The 25,462-nt window shown below is 36.7% G+C and overlaps 4 protein-coding genes across 4 annotated transcripts; 2 read left to right on the top strand and 2 right to left on the bottom strand.

Annotated features, from left to right (window-relative positions):
* Nucleotides 1-692: 692 nt before the first annotated feature.
* Nucleotides 693-7,087, bottom strand: LOC115455682 (serine protease 3). Its single transcript, XM_030184346.2, has 8 exons — nt 6,959-7,087; nt 6,403-6,430; nt 5,765-5,921; nt 4,891-5,060; nt 4,154-4,255; nt 3,403-3,548; nt 2,688-2,796; nt 693-885 (listed from the first exon to the last, which is right to left on the bottom strand). The coding sequence occupies exons 1-8, from the start codon at nt 7,001-7,003 to the stop codon at nt 740-742; spliced, it is 903 nt and encodes a 300-aa protein (XP_030040206.2). The 5' UTR covers nt 7,004-7,087; the 3' UTR covers nt 693-739.
* A 1,334-nt stretch (nt 7,088-8,421) lies between these two features.
* Nucleotides 8,422-13,852, top strand: LOC115455677 (leucine-rich repeat-containing protein 47). Its single transcript, XM_030184340.2, has 6 exons — nt 8,422-9,177; nt 9,953-10,381; nt 10,680-10,839; nt 11,335-11,437; nt 12,035-12,196; nt 12,417-13,852. The coding sequence occupies exons 1-6, from the start codon at nt 8,556-8,558 to the stop codon at nt 12,522-12,524; spliced, it is 1,584 nt and encodes a 527-aa protein (XP_030040200.2). The 5' UTR covers nt 8,422-8,555; the 3' UTR covers nt 12,525-13,852.
* Nucleotides 13,853-14,376: 524 nt separating this feature from the next.
* LOC115455694 (DNA repair and recombination protein RAD54-like) lies at nt 14,377-16,890 on the top strand. The gene has a single exon (XM_030184358.2). It carries the CDS (start codon nt 14,489-14,491, stop codon nt 16,784-16,786), a length of 2,298 nt encoding a protein of 765 aa, XP_030040218.2. The 5' UTR covers nt 14,377-14,488; the 3' UTR covers nt 16,787-16,890.
* Nucleotides 16,891-17,029: 139 nt separating this feature from the next.
* Nucleotides 17,030-25,250, bottom strand: LOC115455687 (protein adenylyltransferase SelO). Its single transcript, XM_030184351.2, has 12 exons — nt 24,880-25,250; nt 24,008-24,171; nt 23,656-23,736; nt 22,939-23,102; nt 22,235-22,410; nt 21,737-21,839; nt 21,152-21,312; nt 20,802-20,923; nt 19,954-20,083; nt 18,787-18,913; nt 18,289-18,401; nt 17,030-17,620 (listed from the first exon to the last, which is right to left on the bottom strand). The coding sequence occupies exons 1-12, from the start codon at nt 25,051-25,053 to the stop codon at nt 17,498-17,500; spliced, it is 1,638 nt and encodes a 545-aa protein (XP_030040211.2). The 5' UTR covers nt 25,054-25,250; the 3' UTR covers nt 17,030-17,497.
* Nucleotides 25,251-25,462: the final 212 nt, after the last annotated feature.

The following is a 25,462-nucleotide window of genomic DNA, read 5'->3' as shown; positions in this document are numbered from 1 at the left end:
GCCTGGTCTCTGCCGGGGATTCTTAGCACCCCTTGCCCCGCCGTTACCATGACCGCTACCGTAGCCAGGAATAGCGGGGCCGCCGGGGACTAGGGGCCGGTTTTTATGTGGCCTTACCATAGGGGGGGGTCTTGCCGTAATCGCCACGCTTGGCAGGCGGGTTGGCGAATCGCAGTGGCGGAAGTCTCATCACAAGACGCTGCTGCCCGTCTTGTGTCTTGTCGCTTCCTTCCGCCGTGTTGGAATGGTTTTACCGCCATTAGTCGGTGGACTACTTGCACTAGTGGTAGTGAGCACCACTAGTGGGCGGTGGGGGTCGTCACGCCCCTACGCCAGAATTTTTAATCAAACCCTAGTAAACCTCTAATAAGTAACAAATTACAGAAACAGAAGAGTCAATGTCAAATTACATTAATTATATCTTAAGATTGTCGTTTTTTAATAAATAGGTATTAACATCTCCACTTTGAAACGATATTTTAAGTCATTAAAGCGTATGACAAATTTTGACAAATTAGTTTTGTTTATTACCTATAGAGTGGTATTATTATCTTAATTATTTTAGGTCTTTCTAATAACGGGTATAATATGAGTACAATATGTAAAAAAAACACAATATCTTATGGCTACAATTTATTTCAATCAATTTTTTATCTAAACATTAACATTTGTATATTTGTATATTTTATCCTTTATTTACAAAGAACTTTGGCTGTTAAACAAGATCGCCTTGGACTAATCACTTGCGAAGTAAATTGAGGATGTTTAACGAAGGTTCCTTCGTCTCTGTTTTATCTTCAGAAACAACCACGGATGGCGTCCAGTCGAAGTTGATGCCGGTCACTGCGCGGATCCACGGGTGGTAATGTCCGGGACGAACGAAGGCTGTAAAAAAATACGGATTAAATAGGTTATGAATCGGAAACCTAGATTCGAATTGCATGTAGGGACTTACCCCCTTATTCATAGACGTTATTTATCTAAGGACGGAGCATTGCTGTGATAACAAGTCTGTTTCTCAGCTTTATTTATCTGACAGCCAACTAGATTCAAGTTATATCTCAATATTAGCCAATCACAACGGCTCTATGTCTACGCACTGCAAAGGCTGCCATGCTGTCAGTACTGAGAAACAGACTCGTTATCACAGCAATGTTCCGTCCTTAGATAAATAACGTCTATGAATAAGGGTGTTAGTGTGCAAAATTTTAAAATCATGCTAATGCATTATTTTAAACTTATTTAATCTACCCCAAGACAGTTTACTTAGATTAGATAAGTTTAATTAAGTATCACAATAATTTATCCGGATTGAACTGTAACCTAACTTTGCCAATCGCTATGTATTCCGTCTTGTGTTCTAAAAGCTGTATCAACCGACCTGTAAATAAATGTTTTCTTCCAGGCAACAAGACTGACGCTGCTCTATTTCAACAGTAAACGTAGAGAGAACAGAAATCATAGAGATATATACAACTGGAAAAGCCAGTTTGGTCGTTATGTTAGTCCTAATATTGTTTATGTCCCTCTTGATTGCTGCTAGAACAATAATGGCAAATAATCTCCTCTAAATTAGATCTCAAAACCCACCTCACATTACAAGCCACTGAGTTCATCGACTGCAAGTAGTCCTCCATTCCTAATTTCAGGGTCATTCATTGAGAATACAGGCTATTCTGTACCCCAATAGCCCTGGTTTTCGTTCAGTAGGTAGTTGCAGAAGCTTTCGATAAAGAACTTCGAAATACACTAAAGCTTTTTAAGCTTCGATATCAAAAAGCTGTTACCGAACTTTTATCTCCACATCACGTTGTTTACATTTTTTACGTAACTAAAGAACGAGATATAAAAATATTATTTATTTTACGATCTCTCCCAGACAACCTTCAGACGGGTGGTGAAACAAAAATAACTTGGAATTTACATTTTGATTTTGATGTATACAAAATGTGGTTTAAAATGATATATGAAGTAGTCGAGGATAAACAAGATATATGATCAAAATCTATGAGCACCAAATCACTATTTCGAAAGGGCAGATCAAGAAACCTTCGGACAACAATGTGAAGATTAGAAACAAAAGGAAATTATTCATGAATGATCCGAAACCGAATAAACTGGGAATCCATAGCCTTTGTAGGCAGGAACTGAATATCTGATTTATAAAGGGGATAAACTAGCTTTTGTAAGCAGGAACTAAAGAAATATCTGAATCCCATAGGGGCAGGCACGGACTGCCGAGACGAATGTCCAGTTTCAAATCCCAAGTGCACCCACCTCTGACTTGTGTATTCTTTGCGGATTATCGCTTGCTTTAACGGTAAGGGAAATAATCGTGAGGAAACCTGCATACCTGAGAAATTCTCTATAGGAATTTTCGAGGGTGTGTGAAGTCCACCAATCCGCACTAGGCCAGCGTGGTGGACTAAGGCCTAATCCCTTTCAGTAGTACAGGAGGCTCATGCCTAACAGTGTAACAGTATATAATACACGGCTGATATTATTATTTATTATACAGGGGAAGATGGATGTGGGCGGCCTATATCCGGTCCCTGTGGCGCTCAATAGGGAGGCCTATGTCCAGCAGTGGACGATTCACGGCTGAAATGATGATACAGGGGAAGGTATCTAAAAACGATGCATCTAGAATTTATATAATATAGATATAATATGGATCCTGTACTCACCACCAGGCAGGCCAGCATGACACCCGAACTGCGAGACGATGCTCCCCACGCCGACCTGGGTGAGCTGCCCGTCCACGTCCACCACGGTGAGGGGCACGCCACTGTCACCCTGCGAGGAAATATATACTTAGATACATATGTAGTTGGGTATAATGTTTACTGAATATAGGATCTCCTTAAATACCTATACTATATAGGTGCATTTCATTCACGAAGACGCGCTAGTGCGCGTAAAAGTAGTAGTCTACTTTCCATAATCATCGGGTTTTGAATATCTGTTAAAAGACTTTCTCGTTGTAGATATACGTGGGCAAGAGTTGCCTTCCGATTGCGCATGTTCAAAAGGATAAACTTTTTTAAGCATTAATTACGTAGGATTATTGCTAGCAATAATTGATCCGTCTAAATAAGGCTTTAATCAAAATAAAAAATTGTGACCGCCTAAAAGAGTATCTAGTGTCAATTTGCCTTTTATACTATCTCGTCGCCCCGATAAAAAAAACTCATGTCCTTGGTTAAAACAAATAACTTAAAACTATCACATTTTACATACAACGCCATCTGAATATCATAACTAAAAACATAAACTATAATTATAAAATTAAAGCAACAGAATACAGTCTGACACTCCTAACTCCTACCATCCTGGTTTCCTAAAAATAAGTTTATATGTAAGTCACAATAAGAGCTATTTCCGTATGAATATGTAACTCACCGAGCAGATACCCTGGCTGGTCACGTTGTAAGGCCCGGCGCAGATGGTGGACTCTCGAATAAAGAAGTTGTTGTTGAACACCAACATGCACATGAAGTTCGTCACGCCGGTCAGGTGCACCCAGTTCAGATCGTTTGTTACTTGACCTGCAAATAGCATGATTTCGATATTGTATTTAGTATTATCTATATTTGAACATCTGGACTCAGATTGCAACATTACCCCGAACCGAACGGAGAACATCACCGCGTAACTGATTAAACGTGGACGGTGGGTGTAAAACGAACTCAAACAATTTAAAGTGTAGTTCGCACTGTATTCACCTATATGAAGACTGCGAAGATTAAACATTTTAATAACACACATCACGCATTTATTCCTGAAGGGGTATGCAGAGGCGCAACCAGGGCACCCATTTTACGCCAAGTGTGGTCCGTCCCACGATGTGACAGGGGGCGAGCCTATCGCCATATCGGGCACAAAATCCATAAACATAACATCTTAATCTATATATATAAAAATGAATCCCTATTTCCCTTGGTCACGCCATCACGCGTGAACGGCTGGACCGATTTCACATTTTTTTTGGTTAGTTTGTTAGTCAGGGGAAGGTTCTTATGAAAGAAAAAATTCAAAAAAATGCGCGGAATATTAGAAAATTTAAGAAAACTTAACGAAAATATTATTTTTTTAGTTAAGATGCGACAACGTCTGTCGGGTCAGCTAGTTAATTATAAAAACTCAACATTACCTCCAGTCCAGGTGGTGCCCCAGCCGCTGGTGGTCATACGCACGCCGGCATAGTTGCGGTTCATATCCGCAGACCTCATGATCCTGATCGGCTGAACGAAATCTGGAAACCAACGAATCTATATTAAATCACCTTATATATGATCGTGTTACTGACATTCAAAACAAAGGAAAGATTTTTTTGGGTCAGCGGCAGTGTTACAGAAATATGCCTTTTGCAACATACAAATAGAATCTTCTACCAGATATGTTATTGCTATAGATGTCTCCAGAGCAGAACAGCAATGTCTACCACGTAAATGTTTCGGCTCGTAGGGGTAAGGAAATAATGCTATCTCATAGAAATCCCATATTGAATGAGATTTTAAAAAGCCTAAACACTCTCCCTAATCCCAATTCGAAAGTCGATGGAGCATACTCAAATCTTCTGATGTTGAGGATCTTTATTAGCATAGGAGACATCCTAACATTAAGTGACCATACATACGTTGAGGCTTATAAGGGATCGCGAACATTTCCTGGCCTCCCCTCGTCTCATCCTAAGAGCTTTCCTTATCCTTCCCTCACACTTCCTTCCCTGCTATCCCCTTCCAACTTTCCTCCAGAACCCTGCAGTCGCTAAGCCGGAGGATTCCAGTATCCCATTCGAAATTTCCCCGGTGTTGACTGCGGGGTTCGATACACAAAAGAAATATTAGGTGACCTAATTGGTCGTTTACTGTCCAATATAAAACTTACTGTCGTAGTTGAGCCATCGGTTGAACCTGATGAGCGCGATGTCGTGCGGCTGCGTGATGGGGTGGATCTCGTCGATGAACTCCGGCGCCGTGAACACCGTACTCGTCTCGAAGTATACACGAGGCCGGTTGATGTTCACCATGCCAGCGCGGATCATCAGGTTTACCCGACTGGGGATAAGATAGAAATTGAGAAGACTTTCAAAATCTGGGTTATAATTGGGTATAAAAGTACGCCTAGGTAAGTATAATCTATTTGATTAATTACGTTGCGGGATAATGACAAATTAGTTTTCCCTGAGACTCGCCGAGCTTCACCGCTCCTTGTCATAATGCGTGCCACTGCTGATCCTGGCTTGCAGGAGTTGTAGTGGTGGGTGTGAGAGAAGTCTCTAGGTATGTATAACTTCTCCGTCTAGGGACGAGGAGATAAGAGTTGTTACTCTGGAATATGCTCTATAGAGCTCTTTTGACTCAGTTTTATCGAGTAACTGCTACTTAAGTCCTATAAAGAAGTATTAGTGTATTACAATACATTGTAAGTAATGCTCCACGTGTCTACGATCCTAGTGCGCTTATTACAATAAACCATTGTGAAATTTACCAGTAGCCCCATTCTACAAAACAGAAAATGTAAAGTCATCAATAACCACAACAACTTAAACTTACACACAAACACAGGCACACACATTCACACAGTACTAATTAATCAAAATTAATATGATAGCAAAATTTAAATTTCTTCTTACTCTTACAGTACACATTTATGTATTTGTAATTGGCCATTGTAACTCTACTTCAATAAAAATAAATGTGGTAATTTTTAAATTAAATTAAATTTGGAAAATAAATAACCATAATAAATTTCCTCTTACTTAGCAGTGCATCGTGCTGAGGAGAAGCCCCAGTTGTGGTGGATGATGGAGCCACCGCACGCGGTGATCTGGCCGTGCACACTAACTGTGCGAAGGTACATCATGTACGGGAACTGGCCCTCGCGCGCCACCCATCCTGACACGATCCTGGATTGACCTGAAGATGGTTAAATCTTGAGTGAATTCCGTTATTGCGAATCTACAAAGACTTCACAGTAGACGCTGCTTGAGGCTCCGCGCGTCTCATCTTTACCAGAATATTCTGTGTTTTTTTTCGGGTTAAAAGTAATTCAAAATTCATACGAAACCACGCAGCGGTTTCTGTGTTTACTTTAAACGTCCAAATATTTTTACAATATCGGTTAAAATTGATGATGACCATGTCGTAGGACTTTATTTGGCATCAGTATTTCAGTTCTTTACTTTAAATTAATAATTTAACTTTAAAGACCCTAACGCTTCTGTAATTTAAATGATGATGTTGATACATTGGAACGCACCTCCAAAAAAAGGCAAATTGTCAAGAAATAGTTCCAACTATTCCAATTTGTTGTAAAAAAAATAGTTCATATTTTGTTTGTGAGAATAATCGAGAATGTATTTTTTGTTGGTTTGTTGAATAACAGTTGTCTACGTACCGGATTGCGCGGCATTGTCTGCTACCACCTGGAAATACAAAAACAGAATTTACATCACTACCTCGGTGGCGTAGTTATATTGTGTGCGCGGTACGACCGCTCTGAGATATTAAGTTCGAGTCCCGGTTCGGGCAAATTGATATTAAGTTTTTGTTTTTTATCATCCCGGAGTTTGAAATTCGTGTCCGATATAGCGATAAAGGAACCCTTTCGGGATTAAAGGCGTGATGTGTCATTGCTTTTGTAGAATTTATGTAGTTACCCGTTTATGAGTATATGTCGGTAGGAAAGAAAGATTGATTAATGAATTCTTAAAAAAAACTATTTTAGGTCTTTTTGAAAATTTTAAACTACCAAAATATTCCTTAAAATATTGTCTATTTAAATATAAGTTGCAAATAGCCATAATGTATATTTGAGGAGGAGATGCACGGAATCAACAATATAAGTGGCATACTCATTATGAAATTAACGAGTAGTAAACATAACATTTGGCAAAGGCGTACCTCATATCCCGCCAAATCGATGGTCTTAAATATAACTTAAAATCTCTTACCAAGCCAAGGAAAGCGAAAAATACAACTGCTTCGAATCGCCCCATATTGCAATTTACTTTGGATTTGTGCAACGAATATTTAAAAAAGATAAATTTTATCTATATCCTTAAATTAACAAATCCATTATAATATTATCAAATACAAAAATCCACTTTCAGACGGGATTACATAGAGATAAGTTAAATAATAAGTATACTAGCAATTCTTAAATAGTTCCAAGTATGTTATATAATTTTACCGTTATGAGTATGTCGTATTAGCTGTTCTCACAGCTTCGCCTACGTATAATAGATAATAATATCAGCCCTGTATTATACACGATAGTGTTATCGAACTGCTGGGGACAGGCCTCCTCTACTACTGAGAGGGATAAGGCCTTAGTCCACCACGCTAGCCGAGTGCGGATTGATAAATAAAATTACACAATTACATTAATAAACACACACACTCAAACATCCTATAGAAAGCTTCTCAGGTTGCAGATTTCCTCACGATGTTTTCATTCTCCGTGAAAGCAAGCGATAGTTGACAAAGAAACGGCGGAGAAAGCCTTGTTGAGAGTGGAACGGACTGCGGAGACATATGGGCGCAGGTTCAAAACCCAAGGGCACACACCTCTAAGTTTTCTAAAAAAATATATGTGTAAGTATTCTTTGTGAATTATCGCCTGTGTATGCTTCAGTTCATTTTTTCTTTCGACAAAATAGACAAAAGTGAGTTTATGTTTATTTTAATTTATATCATTTTATTGTCGATATATATGTAAATTAATTTTATGTTTCCCTGGCGTGTTTTTGTATAAGTACATTTTTTTTTTCATTTTGGTTACGAGTCGATTGAACAATATATTTCATCAAATATCAAACTCGATCAAAATCGAGTCAACAGTTTGTGACAATCTCCATAACTATCAAATTTCTAGCAATTTGTTACATTAATTTGTTTTTAAAAAATAATTCCATGTTTATTTTTATGGTAAGTAATACTTTCATACTAAATAGATAGACAGATAATTAGGTACAATTATAATTGGTAGGTATAATAGAATATAACGGTTCTAATTTTTAAACAAGCAACATGTTCCTATAAATATGAATCTATTAAAATCCTTGAATCATGAAACGTCACCTACAAACTAACATTTTTAGTTAGCAATTGTAATAAAAGATCTTAAAAATCGTCAAGAAGCTTTGAAACTAGTTATGAATATACCTGAGGAACAACCAGTGTAAAGTTCCATTTTCAACAAAATATAGCTTACTACGGTCTTATTCAATTTTAAACAAATGCCACAAATTTTTTTGTATTGAAATCAACGAATGGCTTGGAATTGTAACTAGAGATAATTCTGGGAATTATGTATCATTTCCCAAAAAGATTTCTTTATATTTAAATCTATTCACTAGGCTGTATAAACTATAATTCCTTTGACCACGTGTGGAGAAAAGTAGGAATCATTTTCATATTTGACATTTCGACTTTCGTTGTTTTCTGTCTGTGTGTGAAATTGTGAGCGCATGTTTTTTTCCAATTGTATTCCAATTTAATGCTTGTAACTTTTGTTCTTACTGTTTTGATTTTGAATATCAAGTAAAAATGAGCGCGTGGCCAGAAGTAGTGACTGCGAAATCGGAAAATCGTCATGAAATCAAATTGGCGGGCGCCGCTATATCCAAACGGATTTCAGAACAAGGTTTAGACAAAAATATCTTTACATTGACAAATATAAATTTGTTGAATATCAGCGACACGTGCCTGGAACTCATCCCTGATGAAATAAAAAGCCTCGTGAACCTGCAAAGCTTACTTTTGTTTGGAAATAAGATACAAGTGTTCAACGACAATATAACCTTATTGTCGAAGTTAAAAGTGCTTGATTTGTCTCGCAACCAGATAAAATCCATTCCAGACGGCTTGAATAACTTAAAAGAGTTGACTAGTATTAATTTCAGTTCTAACTTGATCGAGGAATTGCCTAAAATCGGCGATTTGCCTAATCTTATATCATTTGATGCTTCGAACAACAAATTGACAAGTTTTCCGGACGTCGACGGCGCCAACTTGCCCCATCTCACTGATCTGAAGCTCAAAGGCAATGGTATTGAGTCAATTCCAAGCACTATTGCGAAACACCTTCCTTCATTAAAGAATTTTGATATTGGTGATAATCAACTGAAGACCATCCCAGGAGAAGTGGCTGCCTTGGGAAAATTGAAAGGTGAGTTCATTAATTTATTTCAGTATTAAAAGCGCAGTTAGTGATATCACTTATTAAGCCTTAGTGTTATGTTATATCATTATTAAAAAATTATATAAATCCAGTACAATAAAATTATGCAATATGTCAAACACAAAATATAAAATGTTGCAATTTAAAACAGAATGTTTTTTTAGAACTAATAAGCATCTTATAAATTTTGAATATTATAAATAGGATAATAAATTAATATGAAATAAATAATACTACACAGTATATACTTCCATAAATTATCTAATGTCTTTAGAATGAAAGTAATAAATCTTTTTTTACAATTAATATGTTTTGTATAATACATAAAATATCTATTAATAATATCAGACATAAACACATCGGTACTGGCAAGTAGCCATGTAAAAATTTGTCATAACATGATGCAACATGTCACAATACACAGGCACATTGTACAATGATGAAGAGATGCTTATTTTATTTACCCAGGTTTTGAGATGGGTTAAAATTTTCATTGTATATTTATAATTAAACAGGCTAAACAATCAAAATATGTAGAATAGTCGTTTTAAATTTTGTAATGGCTGTCCAAAATAGTTTATGATTTAATAAATGTATTGAATGTCTTTTTTCGGGATAATAAGATCAAACTTTTTATTACAGCCTATCATTGATTTTTTTATTTATCTGCAAATTATTTTGGAATAAATAAAACTTTTTTTTTGTTTGTTAAAATGTTGCACAACTCATCCTATTTGAATGTCTAATTTATTTTATTTTCCAGAGATCAACCTCAAAGGCAACAAACTAACGGACAAAAGGTTTATGAAATTAGTGGACCAATGCCGCACAAAACAGATCATGGATTACATCCGAGACCACTGCCCCAAGGCTGATCAAAACCAACCAGCAGGCAAAAACAAGTCAAAGAAAGGCAAAAAAGAAGACCCGCTACATGACGAAATTGAAAACGAGCTGTGTCATTCCATGAAAGTTCTGCATGTGGAGGAAGATGTGCTCAAGGTGAAGATATTTGAGCCCCAAGTGGCCGGCATCAGGCCGTATATACTCTGCTGTATCATTAAAGATCTGAATTTCACAACTGAATTGTTCAAAAAGTTCATACAGATGCAAACCAAGTTACATGACACTGTATGTGACAAACGGAATGTGGCGACCATCGCTACTCATGATTTGGGGAAGATTGCACCAGGTTTGTGAATTATCAACTTATCAAAAAAGTATAGTTATGTTTAAATTGAAAAAGTGTACTAAAAATAAAATAACGGTTTCTAATAATTTCTGAATATATTATATTGTGATTTGAACTTTATCTGTTAAACAATTTATCATAATTCACTTAAAAAAATGTAACAATAATATAGCTGAGGAAAATTATCATCTTATTTAATTTATGTAATAGTCATTACATCATAAAACAAGACACTAAGGTGTTTATGGAACATGTTATTATTATTTCAAAACCCATAGCTCCTGTAATTGTTTTTCAGGTGACCTGAAATACACAGCTAAACCCCCAGCGGCACTAAAACTGGCCCCTCTATCGAGGGTGAAGCCGTACACTGGAGAACAACTGTTCCAGCAACTTACAGCAGAAGCAGACGCTTTGAGAAAGGAGAAGAAAAGAAATGTCTACTCAGGAATACACAAGTTAGTATCAATATTTTAACAAATGTAGGCATCATTGATTATTAGACATTAATATTTTACTGTAGTCATATTATGTTGTTATTATTAACTTAATTAGTGTAAATGATTTACCGGTCCTAATTGAAATAAATAAATCATTGGGATAATCATTTCTCAATCGCTAATTATAGCACCATTAGGGCCTTATTTTCTGTGTCATGAGTTATTTTAACAGTATCTACAAGCACGTAACACACCGTATCATGTTTAAAACAATTGAAGTTGAGAAACAGAATATCATTCCATGAAGATAATTTGGCTGTGTTTCAAGGTTATTGTCATAGAGAATAAAGCTTCTGATACTATCAAGACCCTTTGCTATAGCTGTTAAAGTGTCATTAAGATAGAGTTGTTATTGCCACTTAATTTTCTAGATCCTAACAAGTTTACTTCAGGAAAGATTTTTTTTCTAACTATGTGTATCCGTTATACTCAAAAGACATTATTTGTCTTTAGATATCTGTACTTACTGGAGGGAAAGCCTCTGTACCCGTGCCTGGAGGACTCTAGCGGCAAAGTTATCAGCTTCCCGCCCATCACCAATTCAGAGGATACTAAGGTAAGCAGTGTCGAGGGAAAAGTTAAACTAACTTCAATGAAGTTAAATATACTGTAGACACAAATGAATTTATTTGACATCTGTGTCATTCTTTTATGACTGTTCAACTGCTTATAGACAACACTCTCTAGAGAAAACAATCCTGCTCAAATTGTGTAAAAGCTAGACACGAGCTATCGACCCTAAAGTAGGTCGCCCACTACGACTTTTTGTAACGATGCTGTCGCGTGTTTTCTATATAGGCTTAGGTATCATTACTGCTCTCTAAACGCGTAACAGCGTTTCTATTAAATCAATATGAACGCTACACTTTTAGCTATGATGGTCCATGATTCCCGTATCGACATTGCGTAGGAAGCTGCGCGTTTGTATCCTTGCCGAAGCATGATAACTTCGGAGTTGTAGCGCTCCAGAATCGATGACGAAGGTGGACTTCCAGTGACAGCATCGCAAGCTTATCGCTTCCACTACGGGAGATCTCCCTAAGACCCCCTAGTCTATATGAGGTATTAAGACGAAGAGTAAAAACTCTAGTACTTTACCAAGGCGCAAGAGTTCTTTTCGACGAAAAAATCATCTAATTCTCATAATTCCTAGATGTCGCACGAAAGCAAAGCGATGCTGGTGGAGGTGACATCGCAGGCGTCGCTGGGTGCGTGTAAGGGTGTTCTGGACAGGTTCCTGCAGGAGTGCCTCATGCTGGGCCTCGGAGACCAGCCCGACCAGGCGGAAGGGTTTCATGCGCTCACTGTGCAGCAGGTATGGTTGTTTGATGAATGCGAGTAGTAATGACAAAAAGCTGTGTCTGTGTTGTGTGTGCGTGTGTGTGAATTTAAAAAAATAACAATGTCCATAATAATATAAACAAATTAGTATGCCAGTATTTAATTGATTTCTTATAAAAAATATATAATCATTCAAGGTGATAAAATATAATTTGTAATATTTAAATATTGATCTCTTTGTTTTTTTTTCTCAGGTAAAAGTAGTAGACATGGAGGATAACCTCAAAAACGTTTACCCTTCGCGAGCTGACTGTTCATACGAAGGCACCAATATCAAGGTGCTTCGGATGCCTAAAAAATAAACCTAGTCCATGTGATACTGTTCCTGTGTGCTATTTTAGGACCTATCTCGTGGTCTGAAATTGTGCTATGCGTACCTATAGGACTGGTTATGAAATGTTCCAAATTGATCTTGTAGTGTTATAGCTAGTATTTTTCAAATATGGATAAATCATACTACAATATTATATTGTTTAAAACGCAACACATTAATAGATCCCTTCATATCATAACCAAGCCATTGTTGTGCGACCGGCATTTATGGAGAATTTTCAATTATTTTTTTTGCTTCTTTACTACGCTAAGCATCTCATATTGCTCATAGCGACCGCCGGCTTTTCATAATTAGGGCGCATAACCATCTTTAGTATAATACAAGTTGGTAACACCAGAGTCTAATTGTTTATCAAGGCATAACAGGTATGTGGTATTAGGAGTTCAGAAATCTGATGTACTCCATACACAATTTTTACTTTTTTTTTTAAATCTTACGTGCCAATAACATACCAGTGTGTTGATTTGATTTGCTATAAGCAGGCGCTTTATATATATTTTTGTTTTACATACGAAAATAATTTACTTATCAAACAATTTTACTATTAGGCCCAAACAACTTTGCTTACGACATAATATGGAAACTGGTGTAGTAATTTTCAGCTATATGGAAAATTAATCAGTATAAAGATAGTTTAACGTTTGTTTACAATAATTTCACTAAAACTGCATCATATAAATAAATAAAAAAAAATATAATTGTTAATCAGTGTTATTATAAATTAACATTATCATATCTTTCATCTCTAAAACATACATATACATCTAGTTTCAGGAAGCATATACCTGTCGCTTTCTAGCTTCCTTCTTGGATAGCTCATTTGCCCGTTTGCTACTTATAAGTTAAAAAAAACGTCCATTTTGAGTACAACATTGTATTATGAACTTTACCTTTTAAAATAAATATATATTGTGTATTTTAAGTACGCTAAAAGCGATTCTGGCTATTTTATAATGAAAGTACTGCGAGTCTTTGTCACAATTCATTATTATTCAATGTTGTGGAATTGTGGCTCAACATATTGTATCTACACAATTCCACTTACAAATGTATGTATTACATTTTATATGTTCAATGTTCCTTTGAACATTTATGACTTCATGCAGCCAAATCAGATTTCGTTGAATTTGGATACTCCAAATCGCAGCTTATATTGTTATCATTTTCTTTGTATTTTTTGTCTTGTAAAATTTTATAAACCTAATGTCTGTGATGAATATTGACTCACTGTGGTTTAAGAAGTTGTAACTTAAGAGGAAGTGTTTTGTTTTTTAATAAAGTATTTTCTTAATAATATATTTGGTGTGTTACTTTTAAATTCGAAATTATATTATGTATTTATAAACATCACTTCCTCAGCATGTCAAGAAGAAAACAAAGGTATTTGAATATTTTCGGAGGAAATATTTACAAGTTAGATAGTTTTATGAGTTACTAAAAAATAAATACTTATGTAGTATTTTGGAAATCTTTTAGGGCTAGTTTTTCGTCCTCAGATATAATTTTTCCAAATAAATTAAAATTTATTAGATATAAAGCTGCCAAATTGACAACTTTATTTCATTTCATTTCATAGAAAAAAATTGCCCTTGAACTACCACCATCAGGTGAGCCAACTATAAAAAAATAATATAAGAAAGTTCAGGTTTTTAAAGACCAAGATACTTACTGAATGCATGCATGTTCCGTTCATGGAAAATAGAAACTGTACGATAGAATATAAGGGGAGATCATTTTACAACTTTTAATCCTAGGCGAACAACAAAAAATAAGGGAACCGTAAATTTTTACATGGTAACATCATATGCCTCAAATGCCAAAATGACATTGTCAAATTTAAAATCTAAAAAGTTTTCAAAACAAGTTCAGTCTTGTTTATTTCCTGAATATTTTTTCCTTTGTTCGTCAATGGTGAAATAAAATAAGCCAAAAATGCGGCGAAGTCTCGCCCCGAGCCAGCTCGGCTCTGGGGACAACGTATTTAAAAGCCCATTGCTTGATTCCGCGAAACGCAAAAGGCGGGAGTGCACAAAAGTGAATCTCACCCAGAAAATAGCTTCACAGGCGATGTCCAATTCTGAACACGAGAATTTGATAAAACAAATACTGAATAAGCCGTTCAAAGTACCTATACCGAACTACGTGTCGTCGTATTGCAGTAAAAGTTTAGGTTTGAAAAGAACTCAGGTTAGACGGGCATTGCACGATCCCGATGAGCCAAACGCGCTTGTTTTGTACCGCCCTCCGTACATCCCTGAGCATGAGAAGATGAAAATAAGTCCTAATGACATAAAAGTCGCTGTTGTCGTCGATCCGGTCCTCGGCAACATCTTACGACCCCATCAACGTGACGGCGTGAAGTTCATGTACGACTGTGTCACCGGGAAACAGATAGAGAATGCTTATGGTTGTATTATGGCTGATGAAATGGGTCTTGGTAAAACGTTACAGTGTATTACATTGCTCTGGACTTTATTACGACAAGGACCTGAATGCAAACCCACAATATGCAAGGCAATCATTGTATGTCCCAGTAGTTTGGTCAAAAACTGGTATAATGAAATACATAAGTGGTTAGCGCAGAGGATAAATGCACTGGCCATGGATGGAGGATCAAAAGCTGACATAACTTTAAAACTGCAGCAGTTCATGAACACATATTCTGCTAACAGAGTGGCTACACCAGTGTTGATAATATCATATGAAACCTTCAGGATATATTCTAACATTCTTCATTCTTCTGAAGTTGGTTTGGTACTTTGTGATGAGGGTCACAGGTTGAAGAACAGTGAAAACCAGACTTATCAAGCTTTGATGGGTTTGAAGGCCAAAAGACGGATATTGATATCAGGAACACCCATCCAGAATGATTTGACTGAGTATTTCAGTTTAGTACATTTTGTGAATGAAGGAATACTTGGTACAGCACAAGAGTTCAAGAAGCGATACGAAAATCCTATCCTTAGAGGTCAAGATGCATTGGCCACTGCTTCAGAGAGGGAGAGGGCACAAGAGTGTCTTCAAACCTTAACATCTATAGTAAATAAATGTATGATTCGTAGAACAAGCAGTCTACTTACTAAATACTTGCCGGTCAAGTTTGAACAAGTCATTTGTGTTAAGATGACTCCACTACAAACACAAATATACAAAAATTTCATTAACTCTGATGCAATAAGAAATAAGTTTACTGGCACTGGGGATAAGAACACCTTGAGTGCTTTGTCTAGTATAACAACTCTTAAGAAGTTGTGTAATCATCCAGACTTGGTGTATGATAAGATTATAGAAAGATCTGAAGGTTTTGAGAAAGCTAGGGATCTGCTGCCCAGTAATTATGATATTAAAGATGTTAAACCTGAGTATTCAGGGAAACTTATGATTCTTGACTGTATATTGGCCAATTTAAAGACTAACACTGATGACAAGATAGTTCTAGTATCAAACTATACTCAGACTTTAGATTTATTTGAGAAATTATGCCGAAAGAGAGGGTATTTGTATGTCAGGCTAGATGGCTCAATGACTATAAAGAAAAGAGCAAAAGTGGTAGAAAGTTTTAATAATAAGGAGAACAAAGAGTGGATATTCATGTTGAGTTCAAAAGCTGGAGGCTGTGGACTTAACCTTATAGGAGCAAACAGATTAATCATGTTTGATCCAGACTGGAACCCTGCTAATGATGAACAAGCCATGGCGAGAGTTTGGAGAGATGGGCAGAAGAAACCATGTTATATCTACCGACTGCTTGCAACAGGGACAATAGAAGAAAAGATCTTCCAAAGACAAGCACACAAGAAGGCACTCAGTGACACCGTAGTGGACCAAAATGAGGAATCATTGCGTCACTTCACATCAGAAGACTTGAAAGATCTGTTCCGTTTAGAAGAGAACACTTTGTCTGACACTCATAGCAAGTTCAAATGCAGAAGATGCGTCAATAATATCCAAGTTACATTACCTCCAGAGAATTCTGATTGCACTTCTGACTTGTCCAACTGGTACCATTGTGCTGACAAGAAAAACTTGGCTGATATGGTCTTGAAACAGTGCTGGGACTTGGCTAAAAGCATTTCATTTGTCTTCCATCACCGCTCAGCACAGACTGAGGCAAAGAAAGAGGAGCAAGAAGAAGACAAAGAGAATATTCAAGAAAAGAAAAGAAGGAAAATTATGGATGATGATGATTATTCGGAGCCAGACAATAGTGCTGATGAGGATTATGAGTAATGTTATTTCATCAAATATTAAGTTTATTTATTGTAAATATTTCTATTGTTAAGGAAATCGTGAAACATATTTAATACTTGCAATATATTTGGATTGATTTTCTATATGCTAGTTTTTCTGTTCTCCATGAACAATATTCCACATTTTTACTGAATTAGTTTTTACCAGAAAAGGCATTTGTTTGAATAGCATAATATAATGGAATACAAATCACTAGTGATTTGTGAAAAAATAACACAAAAGAGTAGAAATAAAAATTTATTCATATAAAAATAAAATGTGTAAAAATAATATAACAAAAATTACGACGATTATAATATCTTATGTACTAAATCACACGTTACGCTCGCTAAATCAGCTCTGATACCACCAAAATTAGCCACTTTTAATTAAATTCATAATTTTTCATTATTACAACATAAACTTAGTCATCAACCTTATACTAAAAATGTAAAACAATATGTATCTTCTTACTAAATAACTACTTTTGGAGCCTACATTCATTCATTCATTCCTTGCTTTCACAACCTACACAATTACAACTCGTGTAATAGCAGAAAAAGTAGTTACATTAATTATAACAAAAACAAACATTGATAAATAGATAGATTTACATTTTTTCTACAAGATTTAAATACACTACAACATCAAGATTAACCCCTGCATAACTCCATAACCAATAACACAGTATACAATTAAAGAATATACAATTTAACTAGAGCAACTGATCTTGATTCCGTACGACCAAGACGGAGGTTCTGACGAATATCCCAGCTTCTCAGCCTCCTCGTTAACTTCGTAAGGCTTCTTTAAGAGCTCCATTAGGAATCTGACCTGGTGGAAGAAATAAAAAATTAAATTGTGATATAAAATAAACTCCCCCTGCAGAGTCTGTGTCTCCAAACAATAATTACTCAACAACTACCTCATGGGACTTCGAGGACATTTGGTATGGAGGTAGTTTGGGATCCTTGAAAGGATATAGGTTACTTTTATTCCGGAAAAATATTTAACGGGACTTTTATTCCGAAAAAACTTAGACGTGGTCGAAGCAGCAAGTAAAAGCTTCGTATAAGAGAATTAAAATCGATTATTGTCCGTAACACGCATTAGACTTTTAAGTTAGTATCTATAAATTCAATATATTTAATACAAACATTAATCACAAGGGACGAAGTTATTATTTTTAAAGGGTAACAGGACTAGTAAGATAACATACTGCAGTACACAGAATGGAATGCTAATATATGACCACCCATAAACAGTAGAAACACCATCCAACACGTTGAATTACAAAGTATTGTTTGGTATTCCACTGCGCTTGTCATCCTGAGACATGAGTTGGTGAGTCTTATTATGTCCTACACACACTGGCTACATTCAAAATGCGTATAAACATAAGAAATCATTATTCATAAAGCATTGTGTGTGACTTGCGATTATTTTTCTATACTCAATATGTACTGAGAGTACGGTCAGATGTCCAATTTGTAGTATATTACCTTAGTAAAGCTTAGTTCATCCGCCTCCGTAATAGCTTCCTGCATCATCCAGTTCCTGGGCACATACACAGGGTTCACTTTCGACATTCGCTTGATCCTTATTTCTTCTGTCACTGCAAGTTAAGAGATTTTAATTTATGTAGTCTCAGTTTATGAATATTGTTGAGTTACACAAAAGTTTTAATTTGACGAGTAAAAAATAGTCGGTCTATGTCAGACAGAGAATATTTAATGTAGAAATATTTAAATGTGGATTTTCGCAGCCATACACACAAGAATGACGATGGGGCAAGCCTCATTGTCATTTCTTGCCTTGAGGTCACTAACGCATCCGAAATAATTCATTAGCTATGTATGGGCAATCATTAACTTCACATGACCTTCTTACTAGAATGCCAGACTACACTTAGAAATAAATCATAATATATTTAAATTCATAGTAAAAGTATATACTCAGCTTCCATCATTAGTCTAATATTATTGAGTATTTTTACCTACCATGTTCCTCTTCTAGCCTGGCGGTATATTTCTTCACCCACTCTGTCCAGTTCGACGATTCCGGTAATTTCTTCAGCGACCATTTCGAATCCAAAGCCGCAGCATCAGTCATGGCGGATGGTTCTACCTGAGAAACATGTATGTAATTTTGTAATATAAATTATGAAACGAGCTAGCCGAACGTTTGATATTAAGCGAGACGAACGCAAATAACAATAATAACATCAAGGACTTCATTATAAATCACCGCCCGGCATTCCACTCCGTTCATCATACTGTGACATCAAGATGTTAAGTCTCATAATGTCCAGTAATTAATTACGCTGGCTACGTTGTTCTTCAAAATGGAACATAACAGTGCACGCCCACTGCTGCTTGGCGGCAGAAATAGACATTGCGGTGGTACCTATCCAGACAGTCTCTCGCACACGAGACCTACCTAGTAACTATTTAAATCTAACTTAAAGCTTGCTGGTGATAGGATATAAGTATTTTATATCCGCCCGGATAGCGACCACCGTACACAAGGTGTTAAAACGCGCCATAGTGGCCCACGTAAGTGTCGCGTTCCGGGATCAGCCTGTGTATATCCAGTTCTAACAGGCCGGCATAATTGTGTCGACTGTCGAGGGGTAATCATCTCTCGTCAGTCGACATTCTATTGGATCCCATTCCACTTACCATCAGGAGCAGTGGGGTCACCATACCATGCATATATAAACTAACACTAAAAGAATTTCACAAGTTACCCCGCAGTTAGGTAGTATATACGTTGACTGCCTCAGTGGCGTAGTTGTAAGTGTACGCGGTACAAGTACGACTGCCGCGCCCAGGTCCTAGATTCGAATCCCGGGTCGAGCCACAAATAATTGTGACTGGGTTTTTCCATCTTAAAAATTACTCAGTCGCAGCTCTGAGTCTGGAAGTGGGTATGATACCCCCGTGCCTCGGAAAGCACGTAAAGCCGTTGGTCCTGGACCTGATCCCTCTCCGGTCATGTCGGATTGCCGTCTCACCGAACTATGAGAGTGAAGGAACAGAGAGTGCTTGTGTATTGCGCACACACTTGTGCACTATAATATCTCCTGCGTATCTGGCTGATCTCCGTTGAGATTGGCCGCCGTGGTCGAAATTCGGCTAGGAGGGATTCATTCAGTATATAGGTACCTCGGCGAGTTGCCTGAAGGTGGTGGTGTAGTCGGCCATGGTGCGTTCCAGCATTGAATGGAACTCCTCCACGAACTTGTCATCGCCTTCCCGTACCTCGGAAAGACCAAACTTCATCAGGTGGGTTTTTCTGAAAACGTTAAAATTTAACACATTGACCGCCAACGTGGTCAATATTTTCCGACGCTAACTAACTCATAATAGAGAGTCGGAGACCATTCTGTATTAATAACACAAATTATTTATGTATTAATGTAACTAATACAGAAAAAAAACAATCTATAAAAATGGGGAATGTTTACTTGACTTGGTTGGACAAACAAGTATCATACTGCATTGCCTGTGGTAGCAGTCAATGTGTTATTTAACTATTTTTTTATTGTGTATGTTAAAATTATGAATAACGGTCAAGGGGGTGAATAGAGACAAAAGAGGTTGGATCACACATTACAAACTAACTTTATGTATTCATATTTGAATTAAAATCAATAAAATGTTGCTAACCAAGTCTTAAATAACAATTTTCAGATTGCAGGCTAATACCTGAGTCATTGATGTGTGGCATACAATATTAATATGTACTATTTAAAAGCAACTGTTGCTCATCTGACAAGCCACTGCTTGTACAGTCAGCCACAAATGTAGTTGAACAAATGCAAAATTCCAAATCGCTTTATACTTTTGTGTCCGTATGGATAATCGTCTTTTCATCACTAATATAAACTTCAAGCTATTACTCACTTTAAATAAAGAACAAGAAATAAGTTAATGTGCAGAAACATTTTAACAGAATTTAATTTGTTCAATACTTTTGTGACTGTATCTATCGACATTTATAGAATACGTACAAAATTTTGGTGGTGACGTATTCTTTCAAAGTGCTTTGTATTTCATTTATTCTCTGTATCTGATCTTCTGTTAAAATTGGGCTTATCGCTTCGAAGAACTTCCCTAAATTCCACAGAACTATCTGAAACATGAAAATTTTATAACTGAGCTTAATAACGTAATTTTAAGAGATGATTGTTTTTACTACCTCAATGGCGCAATTTTATAGTGCGTGTGCGTGCAAGTGTGTGTTTTAATTATGGGTTCAAATTATCAATTGATTAAGTTGCGCATCGCTACTGCGATTAGGCGAAGCCGCTAGCAACACCTAGTAACGTAATTTATATTTTAACTACAATGAAATACTTACATCAGGTTGCTTGTTATAAGCGTACCGACCCAAGTCGTCGGAAGTGTTCGGCACGTAGTACGTCGAGAAGCGATCCATGAACCCGTACGGGCCGTAGTCTATGGTCAGCCCGAACACGCTTATGTTATCTGTGTTCAACACGCCGTGTACGAAGCCAAATCCTGTGTGTAAATTATACAATTTTACGTTTAGGTCAGCTACTTTTGAAATGTTCCTATATATATATGCAGCTGTGTAAATGATGTATTAACCAGAAACCACAATAAATCGGTTAAAGTTGTAGTCAAAAGCTGGGCGGAAGAATTAACGATCGACACTTTCCATCCATCGTGAAAATGGGACAATCACAACGATTGTGTTTTGTGACATGAGCAAAGATCTAAATTGGGATTTGAAACGGCCGGTTGTGATTAGAAACGCACTGACAGCATTGCAGCTCTAATGATATACGTGAGATTGCATTTATTTAAAATGCATGTAGATTTTTTTATTTACTTATCCAGGTCACAATGTATGCTCCCTTTATAGTCAATTTGCAGTTATTATATCATGCAAAAAAAAAAACGTAGGCAGAAACAAATGAACCTTGCCACGTAGCGACCATGTCGAGATTCCTGTGCGCCACTTCGGAGAAGAACTTCACGTATTTATCTCCTTCATCCAACGCGTCGATCTCTGGGAAGTGATGCTGCAATAAAATCGGATTATTGTGTAAATTTTATGTTATGAGGATGGTAATGAGGAAACCTGCATGTCTGAGTTCTTAAGAAAAATTCGAATGTGAATTGTATTAAATGTTAACCAGCAAAGTGAAGAAACTCCTCATTAGTACAGGTTTTCCAGTTTAATGACGTATCAAGGACACCCTACACACGCTTTGTATAATTTGTCTAAGCTTTTAGGTTTAAGCCGGACTAAAGCCTGCAGTTTGAGTCGCATGTTACCATGAAGACATAATCAAGGTAACAGCTTATCAGAATTCCACAACCAGCCCAATACCTGCTACCTCATCAAGTCCGCGATAGTATCATAATATACCATCCAAACATTTGCTTATATACCCCATTTTCAAAAGGCACTCACCTTGATAATATGGTCCATTAACTTCTTCATCAGTTCTGGCTCTTTCCTCTTGTGCAGTATCTCGAAGGAGCCGAGCCGGTACCAGGCGGGCGCCAGCCGGGCTACGATGGCGGTGCGTTCCGGCCCCATCCGACCGCAGTAGGATTTGTCACGTAACACTTTGTGCTCATCGCTTACTGTGGGTTTAAAGTAATATAAATGTAGTTTCAATTAAGGCGATACCTCAAGGTCCATTTTCATACATTTTGTTTCACCTTTAATCTGGGTAACTAAACAAGTATTGGCAAGTAAAGAATAATCATGGATATTTCGGCCTTTAAAATTTAATATGACGAAATTTTAAAGGCAGAAATATCCATGATTATTAATTATTTTACGTTTTTCTTTCAACTGCGAGAACTAATCACTAACTAGACGTGAATTTAAATTCTTTACTTGCCAATACTTGTTTAGTTACCCAGATTAAAGGTGAAACAAAATGTATGAAAATGGACCTTAAGCTATAACCTTAAGGAAATAATTATATAGAGACATTTTGACTTTCTCAAGATTTTACAGGGTTTAAAGTGGCCTGTAGCACTCAGGAATAATGTAGCTTCCTATTCATAAAATAATTTTTCAAATCGGTTCTGTAGTTCCAAAGATTAGCCCCCACACACCTACAAACTTTCCTCTTTATAACATTAGTACATCTAAAGTCTTACCAACAATAGCGGCGGCCCGCGTGGTCGGTATGCCTAGATAATACGCGGCCTCTGATCCAATCATCTCCCTGATACTTGAACGCAAGACAGCCCGGCCATCCCCAAACCGTGAGTATGGGGTCAACCCTGAGCCTTTCAGCTGCACCTGCCATAGCTCACCTTTGCTAAAACGTAGTTAATAGTTATGGGTAATGAAGTAATGAGTTGAGTGCGTTATTAAAGCGAGGTTTTAGACGGTAGATCTTTGTGAAACCTTTTACCAGATTGCCAAAGTAGGGTGATGATTTGTACCCCTTGCAAGCACGAGGTCATGGACGGTTGGCATGTTTGTCACCTCTAAGCCTGCTTATAGTTAGAAGTGATAATAGTGGTACTGTCTCCTAAGAAGTTAGTGGATTGAAGTGTACTCAATCCCTATGTTGTGACAAGTATTATACCCTGATTTATTGGATTTTTTTTATTGCCTTAGTAGGCAATCCAGCAAGCAGTCTGCCTGATCATCAGGCAGCATGGACTAACTCCACTACCCATGGACTAAAGCAATGCCAGATGCACAGCCAAGCCATTGCCTACGAGAAGTTATCTAATTTTAGTGCCAGCAAGTGAGAAAAATTACTTTCTTTTTGCAATATCCTGCGTATTATACAAATTCATTGTTTTAATCTATATTATTGTTAAATAATAAATTTATAAATATTAATAATATGGAACAATCACCTATTTTTATATTCACCAAGGATATGAGCTCTGCCGTCTCCAAGCTGGTCAGCCCAATAGCCAAATTGATACCCTCCATATCTGAAAACAATACTCATATCATTGCATTCATTTCATTATCAGCATGCAAATTGGCTAACAATTTACTATTTTTTACTTGTTCTAAATTATAAGTATTAAAATCATTACCACTGGTGGTCAAAGGTCCTCATGTATTTAAAGTCTAAAGTTCAAAATTTATACCATATTGTGCATTAAGCAATAAGAGTGCAAACTAATTTGCACCTTACTGACTTGCAGAAAAATATGTTAAGTCATAATTTTTTTATAAAAAATTAAATACCATTATCACCTGTGTGAAACAGTCAAACTGCCATTGGGTAAGTATTTTCCATTCATAAAATTAAGGAACTCCTCACTTTCAGCCACTATTGGATCCAATTCTAGGAGGTCTGTGAGCGCATCGTGAGATGAACATACCAGCAATGTGTTACCAACCATTGGTTCAGGAGGCACCTGATGAAAATTAAGTTTCTCATTAATTTACTTCTTATATACCATATTGTTTGCTCCATCCTCGCAAAATTATGATTCCCACTAGTTCCATTGTGTATTGTTCCAGAATAAAAACTAGCATATATATAAATGCAAAGTATGTTCTATATGTATAGAAATACTCTTTTTTTACAATTTACAATATTAGTAAAAATGTGGAGAGCCTAGTTTAGGAATGGAACGGACTGCCAATATGAAGGTCTACAGGTTCAAAGCACAATAACACATACCTCAGCCTTTCTAAAGTTGAGAGAGTTATCTTAGTGAATTATTACTTTCATTAACGGTGAAAAAATTACTGGATAGGAAAACGGTTTCGCTCACATATTCTTAGTCGCAACCGCCAACCAGTTAATAATATTAATCAAAAGAACTTTATGAGGCAACCTGTGTACCTGAGAAGTTCACTATAAGAATTTCGAAGGTCTGTAAAATCCGCCAATCCGCACTCACCAGCGTGGTGGATTCAGGACTAATCCCTCTCAGTAGTAGACGCCCGTGCCCAGCAGTAGGACAGTATATAATACAGGACTGATATTATTCAATTATAAGAAGTACTTAATATAATCATCACACATGCACTAGCACTTAGAACAAGGAAGATCCATTGCATAAAACACCTATAATATTTATGTATTGTGAGTGTATTGAATCGAACATTGCACCTACCTTAGAAAATACGGCATTTTTCACCGCAACCGGCACCATATATTCTGGATTATCGTCTATCGGTAACTCTGCATAGCTAGGCGGATCCTCAAACCTCCACTCCTTGAAATCCGTGAAGAGTTTCATGCCGGCCGTATGTAAACGCGCACTGATTTCGGTGAATGCGCGCCTCATATCAAAAGCGCTTTATCTTATAACATAGCATACTATTGATTTAAAATATGTAGTAGTAAAAAGTGCTGACGCTTATGAATCACCTAGATACCGATTTCTATTACAATTCTGACGAAATTGTATGAAATATTTATTTGTTTAGAGGTTGATACAGATGATACGGATCATTTTTCACTGACAAATTGTGAAGTGCTGTCTGTCATGTCACTGTCATGGGACGAGAGTTTTTTCCACAGATTATGTATCAATCTATCTTGTACATTATTGGTACACCGACTGGCGATGATAACTTGAAAATTCTTAGCAATACCTAGATACCATGATCTTAGCCATAAAACTATAGGCTCGACTTTTATGGGACGGAATATTTATATGGCAAAAGTGGATAAACTAGTTTTGATAATATAAT

The sequence above is a fragment of the Manduca sexta genome, chromosome 9, assembly GCF_014839805.1.
Source record: "Manduca sexta isolate Smith_Timp_Sample1 chromosome 9, JHU_Msex_v1.0, whole genome shotgun sequence".
Taxonomy (NCBI): domain Eukaryota; kingdom Metazoa; phylum Arthropoda; class Insecta; order Lepidoptera; family Sphingidae; genus Manduca; species Manduca sexta.
The sequence above is the reverse complement of the archived record's forward strand: the minus strand, read 5'-3'. Positions and strand labels throughout refer to the sequence as shown.